The following is a 24814-nucleotide window of genomic DNA, read 5'->3' on the forward strand; positions in this document are numbered from 1 at the left end:
AATTTGGCTTCCTGTTAAAGCAGACAAATCTGTCCTATCAGCACAAACAACCTGGGGCCCCAGGTTTTTAGTACATTTGCTCCCTGGAGCCCTCTTGGCCCTCTAGACCAAGGGTGTGCAGCCTGGAGTTTACCGGGTGAGTGGGGGTGGGGGCACCCTCTGAAAGAGTGAAGTGGCTCTAATAACATGCAAAATCTGGTGTGATTCTGTATACAAGCATTGGGGAGGACAGGGACACAGACCAATTTTCCCAAAGAAGTATGTGAGCCGTGAGAGAATCACAAGTCAAGAATTACTGCTTTACAGACGCTTACCTTTTCTTCTTGAATTAAGCTAGAGCACCGGCGAAGTGCCTATTTGTACTGTGTCGTTTTAGGTCCCTAGAAAATCGTTTGTATTAACTGCACTTCGGTGTTATGCTACCAACCTAGAACGAGGGACATTATAAAAAGTGTTTGATATTTGATGCCATTTTGGCTAAGGAGACACTGTGAGGAGAATTCTTCACTCTCTTCATGAGCACACACAGAAAAATGTTTTTCTAAAGACCAAAGGTGGGAGTAGCTAAGCTTCTATTTACCTGTAACTGTAAAACTGCAGGGATGCTGTTGTGGGTCCCTCTCTCCCCTTTCCCTCCCTCCACCAACATCTCCTCAGTTCTGTACCTCAATCACTCTACTCTAGCCTCAACGACCTCCCTGCTGCTCCCTCAACACTCCAGACAAGTCTTCTACCTCAGGGCCTTCTCAGAGTCATTTCCTCTGTCTGGGTTGCTGTTCGCTCCCACATCCTCCAGGCTCTCTCCCTTGCCCTGTCTCACTCCTCATCTTACCTTCTGTTTCATTTTATTGCCACGGATACCATCTAACATCCCAAATCATTTTTGCTATTTTGGGATTTGGATTCCGTGCCTCTCTCACTGCCCTTAACACGCCTTTCCTGAGTTCCTATCAGCTTGGTCCCAGACCAAAATGACTTCCTCTCTCTCAGCTCCAGTTTCCCAAACTATGCAGGTTCCTCTTTGACTTGGCAGCTAGGAAGTCTAGAGAATTTTGCCACCTGTCTCTGACAAGTACACAGGATCTCAGGACGTGCATTCTGTCTACAATCCTAACCCTGGTTTCATTTTATGTTTTTCTCTCTTACCCAAATCACAGAAGGCTATTTGTCACCCTGTAGGTCTTAAAAGTTACTACTAAAATTTCTGAGCCAGCTATCCCCTTTGAAAGTAATACTACTAAATGTAATTAAAACAAGTCTCCTTGTTAAACCGTGTTCCTTTCAGAAAAATTACTTTTAATTTTCAAAGAATTACAACGTGCACAGAATGGAAAAAACCTCAAAGATGAACTCCTCTAAAATCTTTCAATTCACACATTTAATAGCTTGAGTACTTCCTAAATGGAGGGAGAATGGGAGGCATTAAAACTGCCTCACAGACATACCCCCAAATTAATTCATCCATGAAATATTCTCCTTCTCATTCTGGCCCATTTTTATAAAAATGTAATAAGTCAAACATTCATGTAAAATCCTTCACAATCTATCTTCATCTCAACTCTGACTTCTATTTCCTAAATAGAACTCCCTTAGCCCCTCACTCTTAGGCCTGAGTCCCATGCATACTGGCTCATTCCTCAGACCCTCAAATGTCTTCAGTGCTTGCTGAGATCTCCCTGCCCTAGGGGCCAAATCCATTTTCCTGCACCCCTAAAAAAGCCCCAAACCAGGTATCAATGCCATGCATTTGGCATTTGCCATGCTGTTAACTTTCACCCATACGTTTGCTTTCCAAGCTATTCTGGTAGGCTTTGAGAGCAGAGACCACATACTATACAGCACTGGGCATCCCACCATGGATATAACAGATGCCTGACGTCTCCTGGCTTTAAATATCATCCAAATTAGCAGTTTACCCTACAATCGCGGCAACAATTGCTACTACCTCAAGTGAGAGTATCACTCTGATATTTGGAAGACTGCATTATGATTTGAAAAGTTTGAAGTTCACTTCTAGTTCTCTCCCTGGGAATGCTGTATTAAGAGGATACCAGGGACACCTGGGAGGCTCAGTCAGTAAAGCATCAGCCTCTTGATTTTGGCTCAGGTCATGATCTCAACGTTCGTGGGTTTCAGCCCCTGAGTTGGGCTCTGTGCTGACAGTGCGGCGCTTGCATGGGATTCTCTCCCTCTCCTCTCTCTCTGCCCCTCCCCTACTCTCCCTCTCTCTCAAAATAAACGACAACAAAAAAAAGAGGATACCAAGTATAATGGCTGCTAAAGGGTCCAACTGCCAGATACATCTCCAGCTGTATTATTGTCAGCTCATCGCCTCCCCATAACTCTTGACCCAAAGCAGCCTTGTTTATCCAAATTAAAAAGCAAAACTGTTTCACAGCAGTGCTTGGCAGAGGGAGTGGTTCTACAAGAGCAGCTTCAGTTCCTGATGTTGCCACCTGATGGCGCCTCCAAGTGCAAACCAGGCAAGGCGCAAAGCCAGCTGGGGTGCCACATACAGTCAGTCAGCTTGTGAAGACGACCTAGGGACACACCATTCTCTGGTCCTGCAAACTCCAGGTTTTGTGCAGATTCAATCGGGACCTGCACTTTTCTTCAAAGTCTCAAAAAAAGGACAGTAGGCAAAATGAATTTTCAAGGCCAGCAATAGGTCGATTAGTCCTCCATGGTTTGAAGTCCTGTGGCTGAACTAACTATTCTTGTACTCTTCAAAGCACTTCCAATACAAAGGGAAAATCACCACTGTTGCTTACCCCCAGTGGCCCTTCACTGAAGTGCTATACAGCGGAAACACTTTCTACCCAGCTTGCTATAATGGTCACACTATATATTCAAGCCTCATTGAAGCAGAAGTCTATTTGCTGAGTGAAGAATATTGCTTATTGTATACAGTAAGTACCCAGAAAATGCTGTATTTGGAAAAAGCACTATGATTCAAAATTGCCAAGAATTTTAATCATGTTCCTCTCTTACTTCCTAAGTTCACATGTGGAGCTCTTTTTTGAAGTCAGTAGGATCTGCACTGTGGCAGAGATTAAAAAAAAAATACGTGAGAAAGTATGAATAATTATAACACTGCATATGCATTCTTAAGCCCTACAACCTGATTTTCTCGGTCGCTTCTGCCTAATCTCTGAATTCTGCCTAAACATACATTAACATACTAACTCACTGTTGGCTTCTTTTCCATGACTGAATCACTTTTTACTGTATTTGGGCACCCAAGTCCTCTACATTCACATTTTCAGGAAGACAGCCTGAAGAGGTAAGGCATCAACACCCAAAATGCCTTGCAAATAAAAAATATATGAAACATAATACAAAATAGTCAGAGATCCAGAAACAAGGCATAAACTTTCAAATTTCTATATCCTAGCTTAGCCTGAGATAGAGATGTGGGTTCTAGTCCCAACTCTCTCAACTAACTGAACCTGCCTGCCTCAGATTCATATCCTGGGAAATGATGAAAAAGAAAAACTGACTTTTTCAATCTTATTTAAATTTATATTTAGTTTCCCCATTTTTCTAACAAAGAAGTTTATGACTTCCATGATTCCCCCCAGACAATGTGCTTGTTGGGGGGGCGGGGGAGCCACATTGCAAAATTACAGAGTCTTTTATTTAAAACCTAATGGCTTAGGAACAAAGATGATTTAAATATGGCTAACTCTTCCATAGGTAGAAACAAAGGGTCTTTAAAACCTAAGGATGATGATGGGGCACCTAGGTGGCTCAGCTGGTTGAGCATCTGACTCTTCATTTCAGTTCCGCTCATGGTCTCAGGGTTGTGAGACTGAGCCCGATATTAGGCCTCAAGCTCAGCTTGAGATTCTCTCTTTCTCCCTCTGCCCCTCTTCCCAACTCGCACTCTAAACTAAATTAGATCAAATTAAATTAATATAGGGGCCCGTGGGTGGCTCAGTGGGTTAAGCGTCCGACTTTGGCTCAGGTCATAATCTAGCAGCTCGTGAGTTCGAGTCCACTGTCAGGCTCTGTGCCAACAGCTTAGGGCCTGAAGCCTACTTCAATTCTGTGTGTCTCTCTCTCTTTGCCCTCCCCCACTCACAGTCTGTCTGCGAGTTTAACATTATTTTAATGTTAAAAATAAACATTAAAAAAATTTTTTTAAATTAATATAAAACCTAGGGATGCTACTGAAAATGTTATAAACTCATTTAGTTTCTCATGCTTTTAAAACTGGGGGAAAGAAGGGTAATACAGCAAAATATAATATGCTAAATTTACTTCTTAAAGTGAGAAACTTAACCTGAATAAGTAGAACTACATGACAAATCAACCACACTCGGCCAAGATAGCCTAGATTTGTGTGTCCCCTTCTAAGCCTCTGTATTTCATGTAGACATTCCCCAATTTGCAGACGAGTTCATGTGTGAATTAGTTGTTTGGAACTGTAAACACATTTTCCCATGAAAACAATGCTATTTATATGTGTTGGCAAAGTGCCCAGGGTAGCCATTTATTAAGGCTTAGCTAACCCATAATGGACCAAGAACCTCATACACACTATAACAATGATTCTGTGGGTAATGAAATTCAGAATTTCAACCAGGGATACTAGGAACACATCTCCCCAAAGGGGACAAGCAGTAGAAACTATCCCAAATCACCAGTTCCTTCAATCTGGTGTAGAACAGAGAGAAGAAAGGAAGATGTTAGGAAGGAATGTTTATGATGGCAACAATACGATGGATAAGAGACAAAAGGAGCATAGTTGATCGGAGAAAAATTTACCACAGAGCTGACAGGGTTCAGGACACATCAACCCCCAAAATGGCACCTTGGCATGAATATTTTAAGTTAACCGAAGTTGAGAAACAGCATATACGGGAAGGACTCCAAGTCCTTCTTTCTTGACGAAGGTCCTAAGACCCTCATGTGAGAGGTATGCTCCCATCCCATCCTTATCTCCAAGACAGAAGGGTACAGAGAAGAATCCCAACCAAAAGGCCTTGCTTGCTAAATTTCCCAGTTGATTGTGCGTGGTTCATACCATTTGTCCTGTCACATATTTTTTTAAAGGCTCTTCGCTCTTCATTAAACGTAGCATAAAAACACTCAAGTTTAACCACTTCTTCAGATCTTCATTTTCTTATGAAAGTCTCAGGTCATGTAAAACTCATGAATGGATGTGCTTTTCCCTTTTTAATCTGTCTTGTGTTTACAAGGGCCCCAGGCCAGAGCTTAGACCAGAAGAAAATCCTACTTTCCTTCTCTGCAGAGCCAGTGAAGCTTTGGCTCCAGGTGCTTTCCTTACACAAGGCCCTGAGACAAACCTCTCAGAAAATACCTGCATGGACATAGATTTTTGTAAAATTTGCAAATGATACATGCTAACGAAGGGCGGCAGAGATGTTGCCCCCAAATATACCACCATTGGCATAAAGATTATTTTGGGCTGAAGGCAGTTAAGCAGCAGCAGGTACAAGCAAGCTCCTGCCCTTCCTCTGTTTGCCTAAGAGAAGGGCATACACTTACAAGGGCATACCTCCTCTTCTAGCTACCAGGAAGGGCAAAGGTTAATCCCTAGAGATAACTTTAGACTCTTATCAGTGGAGGAGGCGCCAACTTCAATCTGTACAACAAATTTTACCTTGCTTTTCCTTGTAACCTCTGCACAACTGGCCTTCCCCACGTTTCTCTCGTCTGTCTTCAGCTGGAGATGTTTTTTAGCCTGAATTCTAAGCTAACCATTTGAGTTCCTCATTTTCCTCTAATTGTACCTTGTTAATATGTGGTATACATATTAATAAACTGTTTTTCTCTTGTTAATCTTTTGTTACAGAGGGCTCAGCAGAGAACTCAGGTAGAAGAAAATGATTTTTCCTCCTTTGTTAACCACAATCCACTAAAATTTCTGTCTCTTTCCATTTCTACACCCTCCTTTACACTTCCCCTCTTGACAGGTAATACAAGATCTGGCTGAAGGGAACCATGGAACTGACAGGGTTCAGGACATGCTAGCCCAGAGGGAAGGGAAGTGCATTTGGAAATACATTTGCTTTGGGTTTAGTGGAAAATACTGATGCAGTTCATAGTCCTTTCTAAGTAGAGTTAAGTTATTACAGGCTGTTCCTGCTTAAGAATGCCTTCCAGGAATACTCCTACCTCATATCAAGTTAACACAATAAAGCATCAAAAATTGTTGTCTTATTATAAGACAAATTACTGAGGAACCTAGCACTGGATTAGGCAAGTAGTGAAGGAGAAAAATGGTTAAACAAGGTTTGAGATGTACAGAACCAGAAGCTAGTCTGTAGAAAGTTCTTCCAATTAAAAGACATGTAAAAATTTACAATATACCACTAATAAATTAATTTGTATATCAGGACCCACAAAATGGAAGCTGCCCTATGGCCTAGCCCACGTCATAAATCTAAACCTAAGTAAGTCTGCACTTACAAAGAACGCATCCCTGTCAAGGAATTCTCCAACTCAGCTTTAGATAGCTGACCTTACTAGGCCCCACTAGCCTCATAAGGAAATCACTGACCTCCTGGCCAACCACGCCATTTCCATGCTGCCTCTTCTAAGGCTCTATGACACTCGCTCCTGCCTAAAATCCTTCAGCAAGAGTGATCCACTGTTTGTGATGCACTGTGCTCCCCAATCTATGGCTTGTTTTCCCTTGAATACAGGATAAATGCACTAGCACGTTTGTATTATTTTCGTCATTTGACACCACTACTGGAAAGACATCAACACCAAGCTAACAAATTAGGACTATCAATTAAAATGCAAAAGTATTTGAGGCTTACTCCCTGCATGAGAAAACTTGGAATGCCTAGAAATCTTACAGCTCCTGCATTTAAGAAGCTTGGAAGACATTTTTTTCCCAGCTTGATAACCATCCTAAATTTTACAGGACATGAACAACAAGTTGTGCCGTGGAGGGGAAGGACGCATTGTTTGGAAGCAGTATCAGGTTTCAGCTTAAGGGAAATGTCAGTTAATGGACATCAAGAATATAGCGGAAGAGTCAGGATGGCACTCAGGAAGTCTTGTTTTGCACCAGTTGAATTTCAAATACAAAGACGACATCTAACTGAAACTCAGCAGAGACCTTAAGGTTAGACACAGATCTGCGAGCTACCCTAATATACAAACAAGCTGGGAGCAGGTGAGAGACCTCTGAGAGAGAGAGTAATGATGGAGTGGACACTGGGAGAACAGTAATGGTTAAGGCCTGGAGAAAGAAAGGGTCCTCTAAAAATGACAAGAACTGGTCAAAAAGGCAAAGAAACTAAAGGAGTCTAGTGTCCTGAAACCATGGAAAAATTGAGTATTAAGGAAGCGGTTAACAATAAACTATTAAAAAAACATAAAAAAACATTAAAAAAAAAAGGAAGCGGTTAACAGTGCCATATACTTCACAGAGATGAAATGATAAGAAGAACTGAGAAAGATCATCTGGTTGGCCACTTAGTCAGCTATGACCCCGGTGAGAACAGCTGCAGCTGAAAGGCAAGGCTGGAAGCTAAGTTAAGGCGCACTGAGGAGCAAATGACTTCCGAACTTCCCAAGATATTATCCTAGTCACCCAGAAAACTCATCTGTAAAATACAAATTGCCAGGAAAGAGTTTTCTGCTATTTCTTTAACTGAGCCCTCTTAGGGCTCCAGGAAAAAAAACGGGTCCAGAAGCAGAGGCAAGATTCATTTGCATTACACTGGCCAGAGTCTCCACCCTCCCTCTCCTTCTCTCAGCTGCAGTTTCTTCCCAATCGAGTAAGTAAAGGGCTGGGGTTTCTTTCTTCTTCCCCTTACCCTTCTAACCTTACCACCCAGTCAAGTGCAAACAAAAACCCGAAGTCCACAGGGGTGGTGGGAGCAGAGATGGGGAGAAACAGGTGGGTGGGCCAAGGAAGAACAGGCAGAAGGCTTCAGAAAGAAGGAAACCATGTTATGACCGATATAAGCGCAGTGGTGGTAGTGGTGGTGGGGGATAGGCCCAGTGTTTTCAAGTTGGACCCTGTGTAATTCTGTAACAGAACTAATCAGACACCCAATTTACAATCATAGGACAAAATTTTACTGTCAAAAAGCCTAATCAGGTAAGAAACAGTGAAAAGCATTCCTAAATTCATTGCGTTGGGTTTCATGTATACACAATTTAAAAGTGAAATTTATTTTGTGCAAGAGGAACGGTTCAATTTCTAACACTTTCTAATACTTCTGTCAAGCAGAGTGAAGGTACAACTTTCCCAGTAGAAGATGAATTTCAGGTGGAGCATGAAATATTCAAGATGTACCATGACACCACCAATAAATAGAACCATCAGACTGAACTGCCTTCAAAATATACCTGGTGTAACCATTTTTTAAAACATGTCTATCATCTCAAGAGCCCTAGGTTATCTATATTTTCGAACTTAATAAATCATGAGGAAACTACAGATGGGCTGGTAACAAAAAAAATCATTTCTTCTGACATTTTCTAATGCTATCAAAGTGTGGGCATAAATGACACATTTTTGTGACACTGATATTAAACTATTACCTCAGTTAACGGATGGTCAGTTGTTGCAGAAATACAATTATATAACAAAAAAGGAAAAAGTAAACATGCTGAACTCTTAGAAAGCTTGGTCTTAATTTCAAAAAGCTATTTGTTATAAAGAAATCCTATAAAATCCTCCAAGGTGCTGATGGGTGTTTTTGTTTTTAATTAACTGGTTAGAAAAACAGACTATTAGACCCTGTTAACAAACACTGACCTGCTTTATTGCAGACTAAAACATGCCTTAATGCCAACAGCTAATAGAGAATAATTATGGCTTAGAGACACCAAAATATGCTCCTCCATCCACAATGCAGAGTCAAACTGAAAAAAGCCACTCTGGACCCTGGAACCTCTGAATTGATATATAATAAAATCCCACTCTCATCAGAATTTCTTCATGTAAAATTGTTTTTTATAGAGCTTTAAGATGCTCAAATTGCTCATTCGATTCCCACAAATAAGGAGTGGGATGGGTGGGCCATTATTACCACTTCAGTAGACAAATTTCCTAGAGCACCCAGGGCCCAGGTCTCAATGCCACTTGGAACCAAGGCATCCTATAGGTCAGGTCACCAAGTATGTGGGGATGCAGGAAATTCAGGAGATGAACTAAGGAGGCTCTTTACAGTGGATTTCACTGTGGTTTGGTTAATATGTGGCTAAATCAATGAACACACCCAAGGTAACATACAATATGATGGCCTTAGAAGGTATAAAACTTCCCACTGCTCAAAGCTCCCCTAACAACCTGCACCGTCCTACACCCACTGCCGTAGAGGAAACTGTGCAAGACTGGAAATAGCATGCACACGGTCACCGCATGAAGCACCAGCAGAGTTGGAGGACAGGACCTCAGGCTCTATTTCCCCAGTTCCAAGCCATTACTGCTTAAACAGAAGGTAACACAGTACCAAGGAATTACCCACAAAATTACAATAACATGGCATGGATCCATGAATCTAGAAACAACTCTAGCTGCCTCTTCTCAAAGTGTCTTCTTCAGTGTACTGAAAACAAATATATGTGGAGAACCCTAGAATTGATCAAAGGAATGAGAGATCTCTAACCATAGTGCACTTACGGTCACAGAGGCATAGAAAGTCTAATGTTTTTAAGGAAGAACAAAACAAAACAATAAAGCATCAATGTCAATGCAGGGCCTCCAATAATAAAGGTCAAAAAACTCTGAATTATGCAAGGTTATTAATGAAAACAAACCACTAGAAAAATCTATGCAGCCAGACTCCTTTACTTTAAACAAAGTAGTTGACCTAAATAGTAACTCAAGAGCTTAAAAAATAAACAGGGTTGACCTTTAGAATGAATATCTGCCATGAATTCTACAACAAAGGGTAGCATTTTATTAGATGAATCATCTTCACACTGCTTTCAGAAATACAGCTATTACGCTTTCATTACATTCAATCCTTTACAACCCAACATTAAATGTAAAGTGTAAGGTTTCACAACAGTATGGTTATTTTACCTGCACAATTCTTAGTAATAAAAAACTCATTTTAATTGATTAAAAATTGACTTATACAGAGCTCTCTCCTTTATCACTATCATTAAATGGTTCTTAGTCTTTACTTTTCTCACCAAAAAATAAAATCAGTTTTCCCTATCTTGCCAACTTTCTAAAATACAAAAAAGCAAAAATACAATCTCATTGCTAATAACAGCAGCCACTATATACAGAGTGCCTTCCATGGGCCACAACTGGGCCACTAATTTTACTTGTGTTATCTCACTGAACCATTAAAACAAAGCTCACAGAAGAGAAGTGATGGAGGGCACCACCCAGCCAGAAAGCAGCAGAGTCTGGAGATGGACTCCAGTACACCAAAGACATTTCCACTCACTGCTGTTAACTCAAACAATAAAGACTTTAAAGCACAAGAACTGACCTAAAGTATGGCAGGCACTGAGCCTAAGAGAGCTTAAGAATATTCAACAGGGTTTTGACATCCCATTATATCTGATTTTCACAGAAACATGCAAATGAGAGAGTAAATCCTAGTAGAGGTAGGAAAGAAAAAAAAAAAAACCCACCTGTACCTTCACATCATTCTTCAGAAAATGTAAAAGGTGGTCCTTAACACTTTTAAGGAATCTAATAAAAGCTAGGATCTTTTTTGCACAGATTCATATATGAACTCTCAACATTATTTAGGCGACTCGTACACCTAAAGTTCACCTAACATGTTTCCACTTAAAAATTCCCATTTGCTTGGGCTAAGAATCAACACAATGAGATTAAGAAACTGCGAACTGACACAAATAGAACTGGAGGGAGGTTTAGATGTCACAGTTGATACTTACCGTTTTCCTGTGCAATTCTTGTCATTCAGGCCACCAACCTTGTGTATGGCAGACCAGGCTGTGAGAGCCACGTATGGCAGAGAGGCAGCTTGAGTATGAGTGAGTGATTTGGGCTTGAGAGAGACCTAAATTTGAAGACAGCAGTTAAAAATAAGCAATGACTTGCAAACCTATGAACACAAGTAAACATATCTACCTGTGTAGGAATCCAACTACTTTCAGAGAAGTCTGTAACATTCTACCAGGTTCAGTGTTTACTGCATACCCTACTCCAAGATTATACTTAAGGAATATTCTCCTAATGACTCAATCTGCCTCACAGAGGTTCAGTAATATTTTATAGGCTACATTATCAGATAAAGCTGCTTAATTCTTCATAAAGAGACCACATTCAATAATCCCATTAGTCCTGACTACACCCAGAAATAAATCCAAATAGACCTTGAGCCCTCATAAACACATTGTAATTTGTTTTTGAGATCAGCTGTTTCCTTTACTCTCATTTAGTGGAAGATAATCTTTCCAGACATTCTCTGATCTCCATAATATCCCCTTTTCTCTTCCTGCCCTGCCTTCTGTAGCCAATTTCCTCAATGTTAACCCCTTTCTCTCTATTCAAATTGTCAGCTCACCTGACTGTATTTGATTAGGCTGTTTTTAAAGTTATCTGAAACAGCCTAATACTCCCAAGCTTCTGTTGATGATTAATCGGTATGCTCCATTTAGTATATTTGGTTTCAACTGCTTACACTGGGTAACTCTCCACCCCCACCCCCGAGAAACACAGCAGGGCTCCTAGATCTCACTCCAAATCCGGGCTCCAGGAGACAAAGAACCGCTTTGGCAGGCAGTGTTACTAATGACATCAAATACTTCTTTACTCTTTCAAAAGTTCCTCTTGTCTATCTTAGCTCTTTCAAAACTACCCATAAAACATAAAGCTGATCTGAAAATACAACAAGTTATTTCAGAGATATTTGTCAGTCTTTCTTCATACTTTCTAATGGCATTTCAGCACGGAGTTGGGGAGTTACCTCATTCCCACTGACTACAACAAACTCTGACAGAGTGCCTTGTTTCCAGGGAGGAACTGCAGCCCAGACCTGAAACACACAGCTTCATTAGAAACATATTTTCCAACCAAAGCTCAGCATGAGGGTTTTCCCCAACAACAGACCCCATCCTGTGAAAAAAGCACAAATCAGCAATATGCCAAGCAAAAGAGTTATTTTCACAGAATATAAATGTAGTGCTTAGTAGGATTCTGGATTTATCAAGTCAAACCACATTGGAGACAGATGCCAGTAAATCCTAGTGTATTTACGGACAACTTAGAGAATAGTAAGAGCAAGGTCTCTGGGGCTTCTATCAGGGCTCCAGTGCTCACTAGCCATGGGGCCTCTTTATAGCTTGGCTTCCCCATCGTGTAAACTGTGCCTCACTGTACTTACTTCATTAGGATTAAATGCGTTATTTTATGAAAAGCAACCAGAACAGTGTTAGCTATTATTATAAGCTCACTTTAATTTCTTGGTATAAAAGTTCAAAGTGACAAGTGACAGGTGATTATACCAAAATTTAGCTATTTTAAAACCATCTAACCCATAGGGTAAAAACTGTCATTTAGAGACTTCTTCCAGAAAAAAAAAAAAAAAAAAGCCCCAATCCTACATATTTTAAAGTCGGGCAATTCTTAAGCACTAGATTTAGAAAGCTCAAGTACAATCAAGCTATTTTTTGGCTGTTTTGTTGTTGTTGTTATTTTTAAGAGAGAGAGAGAGCATGAACAGTAGAGGGAGAGACTCTCAAACAGGCTCCATGCCCAATGTGGAGCCCAGTGTGGGGCTCCATCTCACAGATCTGGAGATCATGACCTGAGCCAAAATCAAGAGTCAGACACTTAACTGATTGAGCCACCCAGGTGCCTATCAGTCAAGCTATTTTTGCACTGTTTGTGAAAAATTTAACAACAGAACCAAGAACATGCGGGTTCTGGCCAGAGTGCCGTATACTTGTTGAAAAGAAGGAAAAAAAAAAAGGTCAAGGACACAGATATACTTCCAAAAGAAGCAAAATGAAATGGAATTCGCTTATTTAGAAAAGGAATAATGGCACTGCAGAACTCACCTCATCTCCAGGCTTGAAGTACCTCACATCAAGTCCACATTCCATCACCACCCCAGAGACATCCCGACCCAGAGTCAGGGGAAATTCTTCTCCTTTGGTTTTAATATGGAGAGGATCGCGTTTCATATTTAAAGCCGTAGCTCCATAACCACCTATGAAAGACAGTGTATGTGTTTCCTCCAAAAGAATGAATTGATTTAAAAACTACTACAGGGTTACCGGCCAGATACAATTCTAGATCATCAAGATGCAGATTACAAACTAATCAACCTTATTAATTTTTTATCATCACATACAAAAGCACAAAAGCAAGGAATGTTCTTTTCAAAGAAACATATGTACTTGGAAAGTTATAACCACCGGAGCCGAAGTCAGACACTCAACTGACTAATGAGTGCCCCGAATCATCTGTGAACTTTTTACGCCAAAGTCATTTGGTACCAAGTCTAGTGAAGAAGATAAATGTTAAAGCTGTTTGAAGTTAACAAACAGGCATGGATATTGTATTTGATACCGACATTGTCTAGGAGTAATGTTTCCCATGTCCCAAAAAAAATGTTTCCAGAACATCTTTGAAGTAAGTAAAGATTCAGGAGTGGAAAACAAAATTTGACTGCATCTATTCTAAGTCATTAACTGCTTCATTATACATAGCTTTGTTTTTTAAACATTTACGTGAATATCAGTTAACTAGAGCTGAAAACATTCTGCTAACTTTTTTTGTTTCAAATAAATTGGCTAATCTATAATAACCCAAAGTAGTTTATTACAAAGCTTCAATATATAAAATGACTTTTCTAAGACACAAAAGTCTCTGTTATTGCCTCTTCTGCTTGACATTTCTGAAAACATTTCTGCTAGGTGAGGTTCTTCAAGATAAGCACTCTTTCTACCTTTCCAGGGTCACGTACCACATTTATGCTCCCAAACCACTAAACCTCTCCGGAAGTCTCCCCTTTTCTCCTCACCCACCCACCCTCAGCAGTGGCACATTAAATCTTAAGGATGAGGAGAAACTAGCAAAGGAGACTGAGAAGGCTTAAGCGGCGAGGAGGGGTCCTGAAGACCAAGGGAAGTGGGTCATTTCAAGAAGTCAAATGCTGACAGAGAAGACAGTTTTTCAAATAAAAAGCTGCCAATAGGTTTAAAACAAAACCAAGCCAAACAACTGAATCCAACAACAATGAGGTCTCTGGTGACCTTGACAACAGTTGGAGTGCTCAAAAGAGAACGGGAAGTGAAGAACCAGAGACCTGAGACCATTCAACTCTTTCAAGCAGTTCTGCTATAAAGGGGAGCTAGAAATGAAAGTGTTTGGACGGGTGCAGGGGAGATGGAGAGAGGATTTTTGAGTGGTTTTTTTCCCCCTCTTTAAGAGGGGAGAAACAACAGCAAGATTGTGTGCTAATCAGAATGATTCAATCAGAAGGGAAAGACTGATGATACAGGAAAGAGTTTCTGAAACAGAGCTCCTGAGCTGACAAAAGAGGATGGAATCTAGAACCCACACAGAAGGTTGGCCTTGGATAGGTGCAATGCAGTTAATCCATACAGTGTGAGGGATGGTAGGAAAGCCAGGGGGAGATGACAGGTGGGTGGCCTGCAGAAGTTGTTTTTCTAATTAAAAAAAAAAAAAAAAATCAAGAATTATGGGAGAATGTCTGAAAGTTGGGACAGTCCCAGAAAATCTAAGCTGATGGCCGTCATGCCATTATTACACATTTGCCATCTAATTAGGGGTGCACCCTGTCAGGGGGGGAAAAAAAAAGCAACTTCACATGTAATATACACGCAAATCATGTTTCACTTTTCCGGTCTTACATTCCTTTTCCATGCCTAAAACACAATCAAACAATTATTTGCTGAAAGTCCCGTGTGGTCTGGGCAACAGAAGTGGGTATTTAAGCCATGTCCAGGTGAATCTGCTGTTTCAGGGCTGCCACAAGGCTTCAGTCCTTTATGAGGTACAGGACTTGCGGGACAAGGCTGCCGAGCTTTGTTGGTCACCCTGACTTGCTGCTGCATCAGCTGAGTAGCCATGGCTCACTGGTACTACTAGCTAAACAAGCCCCAATCCAGAATGAGGCTGGTAGCAAGCGAGGGCCTGCTTGGGGACACAAACGAATGGGGGCCCTTAGGAGACCCATTGTCAGAGATTGCCAGTAAGGCTCGGAATTGGGATGATGTGGAAAAATGCTAATCTGTCATCAGTTTCAGCGACTTGAATCTCTAAGGAAATCAAACTCTGTTGGGATGATGCTTTTGGCTATGTATTTTTTTTTCTATTTTAAGATTATTCACTTAGTTATTTACATGATTTAGGATTTTATGTCCAATAAAAATGGCTATCTCCAGAAAAACTGTCTGCCTTCATCTTTCAAAAAAGACAGGTCCTTGCATTGTTGTTAAGGGAAATAAGTGCTTCCTACAGTTTATAATCTAGTACTCATTACTTTTTTCCCCAAGCTACGATTTCAGAGATCTTCTGCAACAATTACATATTTTCAAAAAAAAAAAAAAAAGGGGATCCATGATAACTTACAAATAATATTACTTGGTTAAGTTATAAAAAAAACCTAAGAGGTCTCAAGAATACTATATAAAAGTAAAATGTGCCACGATATTACCTTATTAAATAGCAGCCAAGAAAGTCCCAATCTAGCCAACCTACTGAAATTAAAACGCACACAATACAAATTGTGCATGTGCATTCAAAGAAAAGTCAACAGATCTAAATGAAGACAAATGTACAAAGTACTCAAGGTTAAAACATTAGTTTTAGTTTGCAATGGTAAGTTAAAATGAAAATACAACATAAAAATAATGACTGAATGACAACTACATATGTGAAGCACTAAAACTAAAAGGTAGAAGTTGACAGAACATGGGATCTACCTTCAAAGGATTTATAATCAAAGGAGATGACAAAACAGACTGATGATGGAGTATAAACCTTCCACTTAAAGGCAGAGCCTATAAAAACCTATCTTTATACCTTATATAATTGACTAAAGTGAAACACTATGTCCAACTAGCAATAGCAGCTCTTTAGACCAAACAGTCCAACTAGCAATAGCAACTCTTTAGAGCAAACAAGAAGAATACAAATGTGGATTTCATGGGACAATCATAGTGAAGACATTTCAATTCTTCCTTAATAGAGTTTCTAGCTACAAACACTTTGAGTCTAAGTCTTTCCTCATATCTCCTCTCCACAAAGAAATGTGTAATAGCTATTCCTCACGTTGTCTAGTTGGGCACTGTCCAACGGAAATACAATGCAAGCCACATATTAAAGTTTCCTAGTAGCCACTAAAAATGAATAACTTTCATATATTATTTAACATATTCAAAATATTCAAAATATTACCAACTCAATATGTAATCATTATAAAATTGAGACGTTTCACATTTTTAAATTTTTTTAATGTTTTATTTCTGATTTATTAATGATTTATTCTGATATGTGTGTGTGTGTGTGTGTATATATATATGAAAAAGAGAGAGGGAGCGGGAAAGGGAGGGAGGGGGAAGGCACGAGCAGGAGAGGGACAGAGAGACACACAGAATCCAAAGCAGGCTCTAGTCTCTGAGCTGTCAGCACAGAGCCTGATCTGATGCAGGGCTTGAACTCACAAACTGAGAAATCATGACCGGAGTCAACATTTTTTTTTTTTTTTTTTTTTTTTACTAAGTCTTTGACATCAGTGTGTATTTTATACTAGCTGCACATCTCAATTCAGATTAGCCATACGTCAGTTGCTCACCACTCATCTGTGGCTAGTAGTTACTATACTATACAGCACAAGTCTAGACATATTCATGAAATTAAAAATACTAACATTAAAAATTGGAGTCAAAAGATCTAAAAACCAAGAGGGCACCAGACTGGCTCAGTCGGTAGAGCATGTGACCCTTAATCTCAGGGTTCTGAGTTCAAATCTCATGTTGGGTGTGAAGATTACTTAAAATCTTTAAAAACAAAATACCTAAAGACTGTGAAAGTGTACTTTATTTCCTTAATCCAGCAGTTCTCCAAGTTTTACATGCCCACGATCTTTCTGAGGCGTCTAAGAAGTCCTTTCCTTTCAACTACCTGCAGAAGGCTGGATTTTCTTCACCAACTTCAAATGACATATCATAACAGACTGAATACAGCAATTCATATGAAAATCCACCTGCTTTATTAAACCAGAAAGCACAGAGATAAGCAAAAGTGTTACACAATGCTGCTTTTCTCACTCAGTTTTTTTGTTTTTGTTTTGTTTTTTGTTTTTTTTTTTTGCTTATTTTGAAAATAACTAGTTTGGGAAACTAGTTATTTTTCATCGTTAGCACTTTGAAGTAGACCCTATGCTCTCTCAACCACCACCTGTTCCAATGCTTCACATACGGAGTTGCCTCTCATTTTATGTCATTTTAGATTTCTGCCCTGATTTAATTTTGTGATGTCAATACACAAGTTCACTGAATTTTTAAATGAATAAATATTTTAAGTCTTCTCTTCTAATTTCTAATAAGGCAAATATTGACAGCTATAACTCACATAAACAAACGTCCATTTTAATTATTAAGAGGCTAAAGAGATCTCAAGACCAAAAAACTTGAGAATGACCATCCTAATCCATCACACAGCTCCTGGAAAATAGGAGGAAGAAATGCAAAGATGTCAGTCTCAACACTTTCACACGTCTCTATAAATTCCAGAAAATGATTCATTCTATCATTAATGCTGATTTTGTAATTGGCTTATATGAACCAAAAAATCAAATTAATCATGCATAGTTCACATATAGTAACTTTTTTTTTTAATGTTTTATTTATTTCTAGGAGAGAGAGAGAGAGAGAGACAGCGTAAGCAGGGGAGGGTCAGAGAGAGAGGGAGTCACAGACTCTGAAACAGGCTCCAGGCTCTGAGCTGGCAGTCAGCATAGAGCCCGACGCGGGGCTCGAACCCACGAACCGTGAGATCACGACCTAAGCAAAAGTCGGACGCTCAACCGACTAAGCCACCCAGGCGCCCCATACATATAGTAACTTTTAGACGTTACTACATTACACACAAGGCCTTCAAAACACAGACTTATAGTTAACTATAAGTTAACCAATCATCAAGAGATTTTTATGTTTTCAGAAGACATGGAGGAGTTCCATAAGCATATTTTTTATCATTATTTTCCAAAAGAAATTCATAAAGAGTATTCAATCTTTTTGCCACTATAATGATTGCAAATTATATAGATTTTTAAGGAATGTAGTGCTCTCTACATTTTGGCAATATGCCCCAGCAGAAGATGGTAACATTCCCATTTAGGACGAAACATACAGGGAAGGGTATTTTAACCGCTGAGAACAAAATGCAACAGCAGAAACGAAGAAAGTACTGTGTCCGTATCCTGGCAACCTGTTGTTTTGTTCACTGGACCAACTGACAGATGTGAATAGTGAGAGAGCAGAGAAGTATTATAAAAATGCAAATTCTGAACTGATGTGAAAACATAACCATTATCTCCAAAACCCGCGATGGCCCTCAGAATACACAAAGTTCCCAGGATCAAAACCAAAACGTTAGCTGTGGACCCCAAATTAGCTCAAATCCCAATTTACACTGTAAGGAAGCATGGAGAATTTTCAAATGTATATTTGCTTCTATTTTGTAAAAGACTAAAGTATACCATGAACATTGCAAATTCAAAATTTCGAGAAATAATATGTTTTGAGATACTGTCAAAAACCCAAACAATTCCTTCATGTTAACCAAAGAACTGTAGTCAAATAACAACTGATCTTTTAAAACTGACTCTTGATGAGATTTTAAATTTAAAAAAAGAAAGAAACAAAAAGGGAAGGAGAAACGTCTTCCGAAAACTTACTTCTCATATTAACATCTATAGGATTTACACTCGCAGCGTGAACTTTGATAATAACTTCATTTGGATAGTGTATGATAGGTATCATCATGTTCTGAGTAAACCGAAGCACCTCGTTCTTTCCGTATTTATCTATCACCCAAGCAGGCATGACAGTGCTCCTTGGAGAGGTAGTACTAATCTTTCTAACTGAAAGCTTTTGTACAGGGTGGCTTCTCCAGAAGCAAACTGCAGTACATGCATTTCTTCTAAGTACACAGGTCTTAAGCAGAAGTTCCATTGTCAACAGCAGTCTAATTGTGCGCCCTAATTAAAATGTATTTAAATTGGCTCAAACTCTACCCCCTGAATTAGGTCAAATTCTGCCAAACACCCTGGCTGATTTCAAAGTTGAGAATTCAAATAGAAGTCAGCCTTCTTAATGGAGCAATTGAAGGAAGAATATGGAATTATTCTACTCTTCCCATCTGAAAATCTCCAATTAACGTTCCAGTCAATATTCTGTCCATTCTCCTCCCTCCTTACACCCTTTGAGAAACAAAACCAAAACCCTAGAAGTCAGCCCTGTCCCAGGGGGCCCCGGCAGGCCAAGCCAACCCCGCTCGCTACAGAGAATCTGAGCATCCCCGACTCCCTCCGCGACCCTAGCCCGGAATCTCCTTACGACCCTCTCTCCTTCGCCGCAGGAGTTGCTTTGCGGCGCCAACCAATCACGTGCAAAGATCATTTTCCTGGGCTCCAATTCGACCAATCCAAGTACTGCATGTTGGAAAGTTCAGTGACGGCCAAAGATGGCTGCGCCCATGTAATACCGGCGCGGGTGTTGACCTTTTTTACTCCTCCTTGTCACCTGGTCCCTGTGGTGGCAGGCGGGGCACGAGGACCATGCTGGGCCGGACCCTCCGAGAAGTGAGTGGAACTGGCTGCTGAGGGCGCAGGGAGGTCAGAAAGATTCGCGGAATCCGTGGACAAGGAGCCCCCGGTCTGACCACGCATCTTGGTCAGCCTCGCGGTCTCCTTTCCTGGAACTGGGTGGGGGCTTCCGACCTTTGAGTCACTCAGCTGTACTCTCCATACCCGTTCTGGAGTTATGATCTCAGCAGGGGAGACTTAACGCAGCCTGGAGCGGTGCGGTGGACGTGTTGTACCCCGGCTTCTTTCATCTAGACGTTTGCTAAAAGCTTGGGTCAGGCCCCTAGTGGATGGTCTGTCAGAATGGCTCAGCCGGTCCACTTCAGTCTCTCTTCCGCCCCCGACACGCATCTAATGCGGTTCTCGCATAAGAGGCCTCTGACATCTGTACTTTGCAAAAGACAAACGAGTAATTTTTAGCTCTCTCCCACCACCTCCTGCTTCCTTGATATATTCTCTAGGGTTCAACTATCAGTAAGATACCAGTGATTCTCTCACCCGTGTCTTCAATTTCCTGGACCTCAGTTTTATACTCTAGGCTATGTTTGTAAATCCCTTCCGGACATTTCTTCAAAATGCCCCATAACAACCTCAACTTACTTTAAGGAGAGTTGATTTCGTCGTTGTAACGGGACCACTTCTTACCTCTCAACCTCCGCCTTAAAAAACAAATCAAAACCTGATTTATTAATTCCTAATATTCTCTTTGTAATGGCACAACTGTTATCCCAGTGGCCCTTACATTCTTCCCCATCTGTTATATCCAATAAATCACTAAGCCCCGTTAATTGTATCTTGAATTTATGTCTGGAACCTGGTTGGTGTTTTGTTTTGTTGTTTACTCTCTGCTGTTAAGGCTTCAGTTCAGGTCTCCTTGCTTTCTGGCCCATCTCTCTCAACCTTGGGAACTGACTGCAGGCCCACTCATATAAGAGTCATGGCAGGCTCTTGTTAGAACCACAGCTGTGTGCCACTCGGGGAGCTCTGTGATTTGAGGCTCAGAGTATATGGTTTAACAGGGCTCCAGGTGATTCTGCTAATAAGTAGGGGGTGAGGACCTACCCTGCCTTCCATTTTCCTGTTGTATTTTCACCTGAGAAATCTTTTTTATCCGTCTATCTGGTAGCCTTTTAGAAAGCTATAAATTATAATAACAAAATTGACGGGCATTAAATAATAAATAGCCCTTACCCAAAGGGTGTTTTATCATCTTACATTGCATGTGGTCTGTACTATATATTTCTGTACAGAGGTGCCTGGGTGGCTTAGTTAAGAATCCGACTTCAGTTCAGGTCATAATCTTGAAGCTTGTGAGTTTAGGCCTTGAATGGGGCTCTCTGCCCTCCCCCCCTCAAAAAATAAACATTAAAAATTAAAAAAATAAAATTAAAAAATATTATTTGGTATTTTCCCAACCCCAAAAATATCTTCTGTCCACTCCGTATTTTTTCCATATCATTGTACTGCTGTCCCAAATTCTACCAATTAGAGATTAATTATTTACACATTCTCTTTTAAATATATAAAGACACCTGGGAGGGTCGAATGATTTATTCACCCATTGTTGTGAGTTACAGTAGTTCAGTAAAATTTTTTCCATCACATAGTTGCAATAATCAATTGAAGAAAGGGAAAATTTGCTGGGAAGGAAATTCAGCAGAGGAGCTGGAAACTATAGTAGAGTTTTGAGGCAATGTTGGGGACCTAAGTAAGGCTTAGAGTAACAGGAGCCCTGAGGGGAGGCACTCAAAGGAGGTAACACGCCAAACAGGAGATAAAACTATTTGTAAGTTTTATGTGAGTATATTCAGAAAAGAGGAGTCCCACTTTTTACCTTCCTCCTTTGTGGCATGATCTCAGTATGCATGACCCCAGTGTTTCTAGGAGCCAGACACCAGGCTAATATTATTAATCCTAAAGTTATTAATTATATATTCAAGAGGCTTCTTGGTGGTCTACCTAAGAACACTTAATTGTTCTATGGGAAAACAGATTCCAAATTTTAGGCTTCTGGAACACATTTAGGCCATGGAAAGCTCCTAAAGACTATTCCTAAAGATATGGTTTATAGGAAAGACAATGAGGAAGCAGGAAGACCAGTTAGGAGGCTGTTGCATTTGCAAGAGATGATGGCAGCACAGATGGGGTGGCTGTGGAGGTAATGTGAAACAGGTATTGTTCTTTCAGTTAGGGTTTGCTGATGGACTGGATACAGAGTTTGAGGGAAACAGGAGGATGCTTAGATTTTTGGCCTGGGCAGTTGGGAAAATGGTAACATCAAGATGGGAAAGATTTAGGGGCACCTGGGTGCGTCCAACCTGAGCTTCCAGCTTTGGCTCAGGTCATGATTTCGCAGTTCATGAGTTCGAGCCCCATGTCAGGCTCTGTGCTGACAGCTCAGAGTCTGGAACCTGCTTCAGATTCTGTCTCCCTCTCTCTTTTCCCCTTCCACGCTCATGCTCTGTCTCCCACTTCTAAAAAATGGGAAAGACTTTTTCCCACTTTTTTTTGAGGTATAGTTGACCTATCACATTATATTTGTTGCAGGTGTACAACATAATTTGGTATTTGTATACACTGCAAATTGATCACAATAAGTCTAGTTTTTCTGTCACCATTTAAAGTTACATAATATGCAGTACAGTATTGTTGACTGTAGTCACCATGCTGTACATTATATCCCCATGCATTTATTTTATAACGAAGTTTACCTCTTGACCCCCTTCTCCCATTTTGCCTGTCCCCCAACCCCTTCCTCCCTGGCATCCATCAGTCTGTTCTCTGCATCTATGAGTTTTGTTTTGCTTTTTAGATGCCACATACAAGTGAAATCATACAGTATTTGTCTCTGTTGTCACAAATGGCAAGACTTTGTTTTTTATGGGTAACTAATATTAGCCATATATTAGGTATAGATTATATGAAAAAAATATATATCTATGTGCCACATCTCCTTTATCCATTCATTCATCAATGGACACCTTGGTTCCTTGATTGCTTCCATATTTTGGCTATTGTGAATAATGTTGCAGTGAACATAAGGGTGCATATATCTTTTCAAATTAGTGTTTTCGTTTCTTTGGATAAATACCCAGAGGCAGAATTGCTGGATCATATATGAGACTTCTATTTTTAGCTTTTCGAGGACCCCTCCCCCCCCAACCCCCCAGGAAAGACTCTTAGGAAGTGTATTTGGAAGGAGAAAGTTATCAAGACTTCTGTTCTGGGCATGTTAATTTGAATATGCCTGTTGGATATCCAAGTGAAGATGTCTGTTAAGCAGGTGGATATAGGAGTTTGGAGATCAGGAAAGCAGGTAGCTATGAGGATATAAATTGGCCAGAGTATAGAAGATAAAGTATGTGGACAGATAAGAACACCCAGGGAGCTGAGCACAAAAAAATAGAAGAAGGCCTAAAACTTTCCAACATTTAGAGGCCAGTAATAGGAAGCAGAGCCAGCAAAAGAGATATGAAGGGATGGTAGGTAAGGCAAGAGGAAAACCAAATCTTAGTGTCCTGAAACACAAGCATAAAGGCTTCAAGAAGGAAGTGCTCTCTTAAATGTAATGCTGCTGAGAAGTACTGTATCAGATTAGGACTGAGCAATGACTGCTGGATTTAGGCATGTGGACGGTGTGCTAGTGATCTTGATGCGAGTTCGTGGAACATTGGAGACAAAAGCGTGAATGGAATGTGTTTAATGGGTACCAGTCAACTGGACACACAGGCCTCAAGGGCTCTCCTCTACCTTCAGCATTTATCAAGACAAAAAGACGGCTCTTTTCCTAAGTGAACTTCTGATGCTATCTGTAAAGTAAATAGTATAGTGGTACTGAGTGTGGGCTTTGGAAACAACAGGCCTTGGTTGAATCCCAGCTCTACTTTCTAGCTTTGTGACCTCAAGCAGAAACCTTAGTTTTTTATCTGTAAAATGGAGATAATAATATCGGCCCCTCAGAGTGGATATAAAGATTAGATGAAATATAAAGCATTGGTGGGTGGGAGGATATGGGAAATAGGTGATGGGAATTAAGGAGTGCTCTTGCTATGATGAGCACCTGGTGATGTATGGAATTGTTGAATCCCTATATTGTACATCTGAAACTAATAATACAATGTATGTTAACTATACTGGAATTAAAATTAAATTAAAATTGGGGCACCTGGGTAGCTCAGTCAGTTAAGCTTCTGACTTTGCCTCAGGCCATAATCTTGCAGTTTGTGAGTTCCAGCCCTGCCTCGGGCTCTGTGCTGACAGCCTGGAACCTGCTTCAGATTCTGTGTCTCTCTCTTTCTCCCTATTCACGCTCGCTCATTCTCTCTCTCTCTTTAAAAAAATGAAAATTAAAATTAAATTTTAGCTTTAAAAACTATGTCTTTTTTTAAAGTTTATTTTGAGACAGAGAAAGGGGATGAGCATGACCGAGGGAGGGACAGAAAGAGAGAATCCCAAGCAGAATCTCTGCACTTCCAGCGCATGATCTCCCAAACCATGAGTTCATGACCTGAGCCCAAACTGAGTTGGAACTTAACTGACTGAGCCACCTAGGTGCCTCTAAAAAAATAAATCTAAAAAACAAAAAGAGAGAGAAAGAGATATAAAGCATCTAGGGTGATGCCTTGAACTAAGTGCTATTGTTAACATTAATTTTGTTACAGGGACAAATTTACTAAATTATATGTATATACAATGATCTCTCCCCCTAGTTTCTAGGAAGATTTCTTAGTTTTTCTATGAAGGTGTATTAATATTTATTTTTTTTTTACAAATAGTTTATTGTCAAATTAGTTTCCACATAACACCCAGTGCTCATCCGCTCAAGTGCCCTCCTCCATGACCATCCCCCCTCCCCCCCACATCCATCAGTCCTCAGTTTTTGTCAGCATTCAAGAGTCTCTCATGGTTTGCCTCTCTCCCTTTCCCCCACCATTTCCCCCCTTCTTCTCCCCCTTGTTCCTCAGTTCAGTTCCTCCTAATCCTCCTATACTGCAAACATACGGTATTTGTCCTTCTCTGCCTGACTTATTTCGCTTAGCATAACA

At 40.4% G+C, this 24814-nt stretch overlaps 2 protein-coding genes across 2 annotated transcripts in view; one reads left to right on the plus strand and one right to left on the minus strand.

The window, feature by feature from the left end:
* Positions 1 to 19647, minus strand: part of RTN4IP1 (reticulon 4 interacting protein 1) — a 45300-nt gene extending 25653 nt beyond the window's left edge. Inside the window, exons 1-4 of the mRNA XM_039237379.1 lie at positions 18861 to 19647; positions 12988 to 13139; positions 11895 to 11963; positions 10861 to 10985 (exon numbers count right to left, since the gene is read on the minus strand). Of these exons, the coding sequence (XP_039093310.1) occupies positions 10861 to 10985; positions 11895 to 11963; positions 12988 to 13139; positions 18861 to 19137 (623 nt within the window). The 5' untranslated portion in view covers positions 19138 to 19647. The remainder of the gene's footprint in view (positions 1 to 10860; positions 10986 to 11894; positions 11964 to 12987; positions 13140 to 18860) is intronic.
* The window catches only part of QRSL1 (glutaminyl-tRNA amidotransferase subunit QRSL1), a 35010-nt gene continuing 29842 nt past the window's right edge, over positions 19647 to 24814 (plus strand). Inside the window, exon 1 of the mRNA XM_039237378.1 lies at positions 19647 to 19766. Coding sequence (XP_039093309.1) covers positions 19743 to 19766 — 24 coding nt within the window. The 5' untranslated portion in view covers positions 19647 to 19742. The remainder of the gene's footprint in view (positions 19767 to 24814) is intronic.

The sequence above is a fragment of the Hyaena hyaena genome, unplaced genomic scaffold (assembly GCF_003009895.1).
Source record: "Hyaena hyaena isolate Hyena2069 unplaced genomic scaffold, ASM300989v1 scaffold_123, whole genome shotgun sequence".
Taxonomy (NCBI): domain Eukaryota; kingdom Metazoa; phylum Chordata; class Mammalia; order Carnivora; family Hyaenidae; genus Hyaena; species Hyaena hyaena.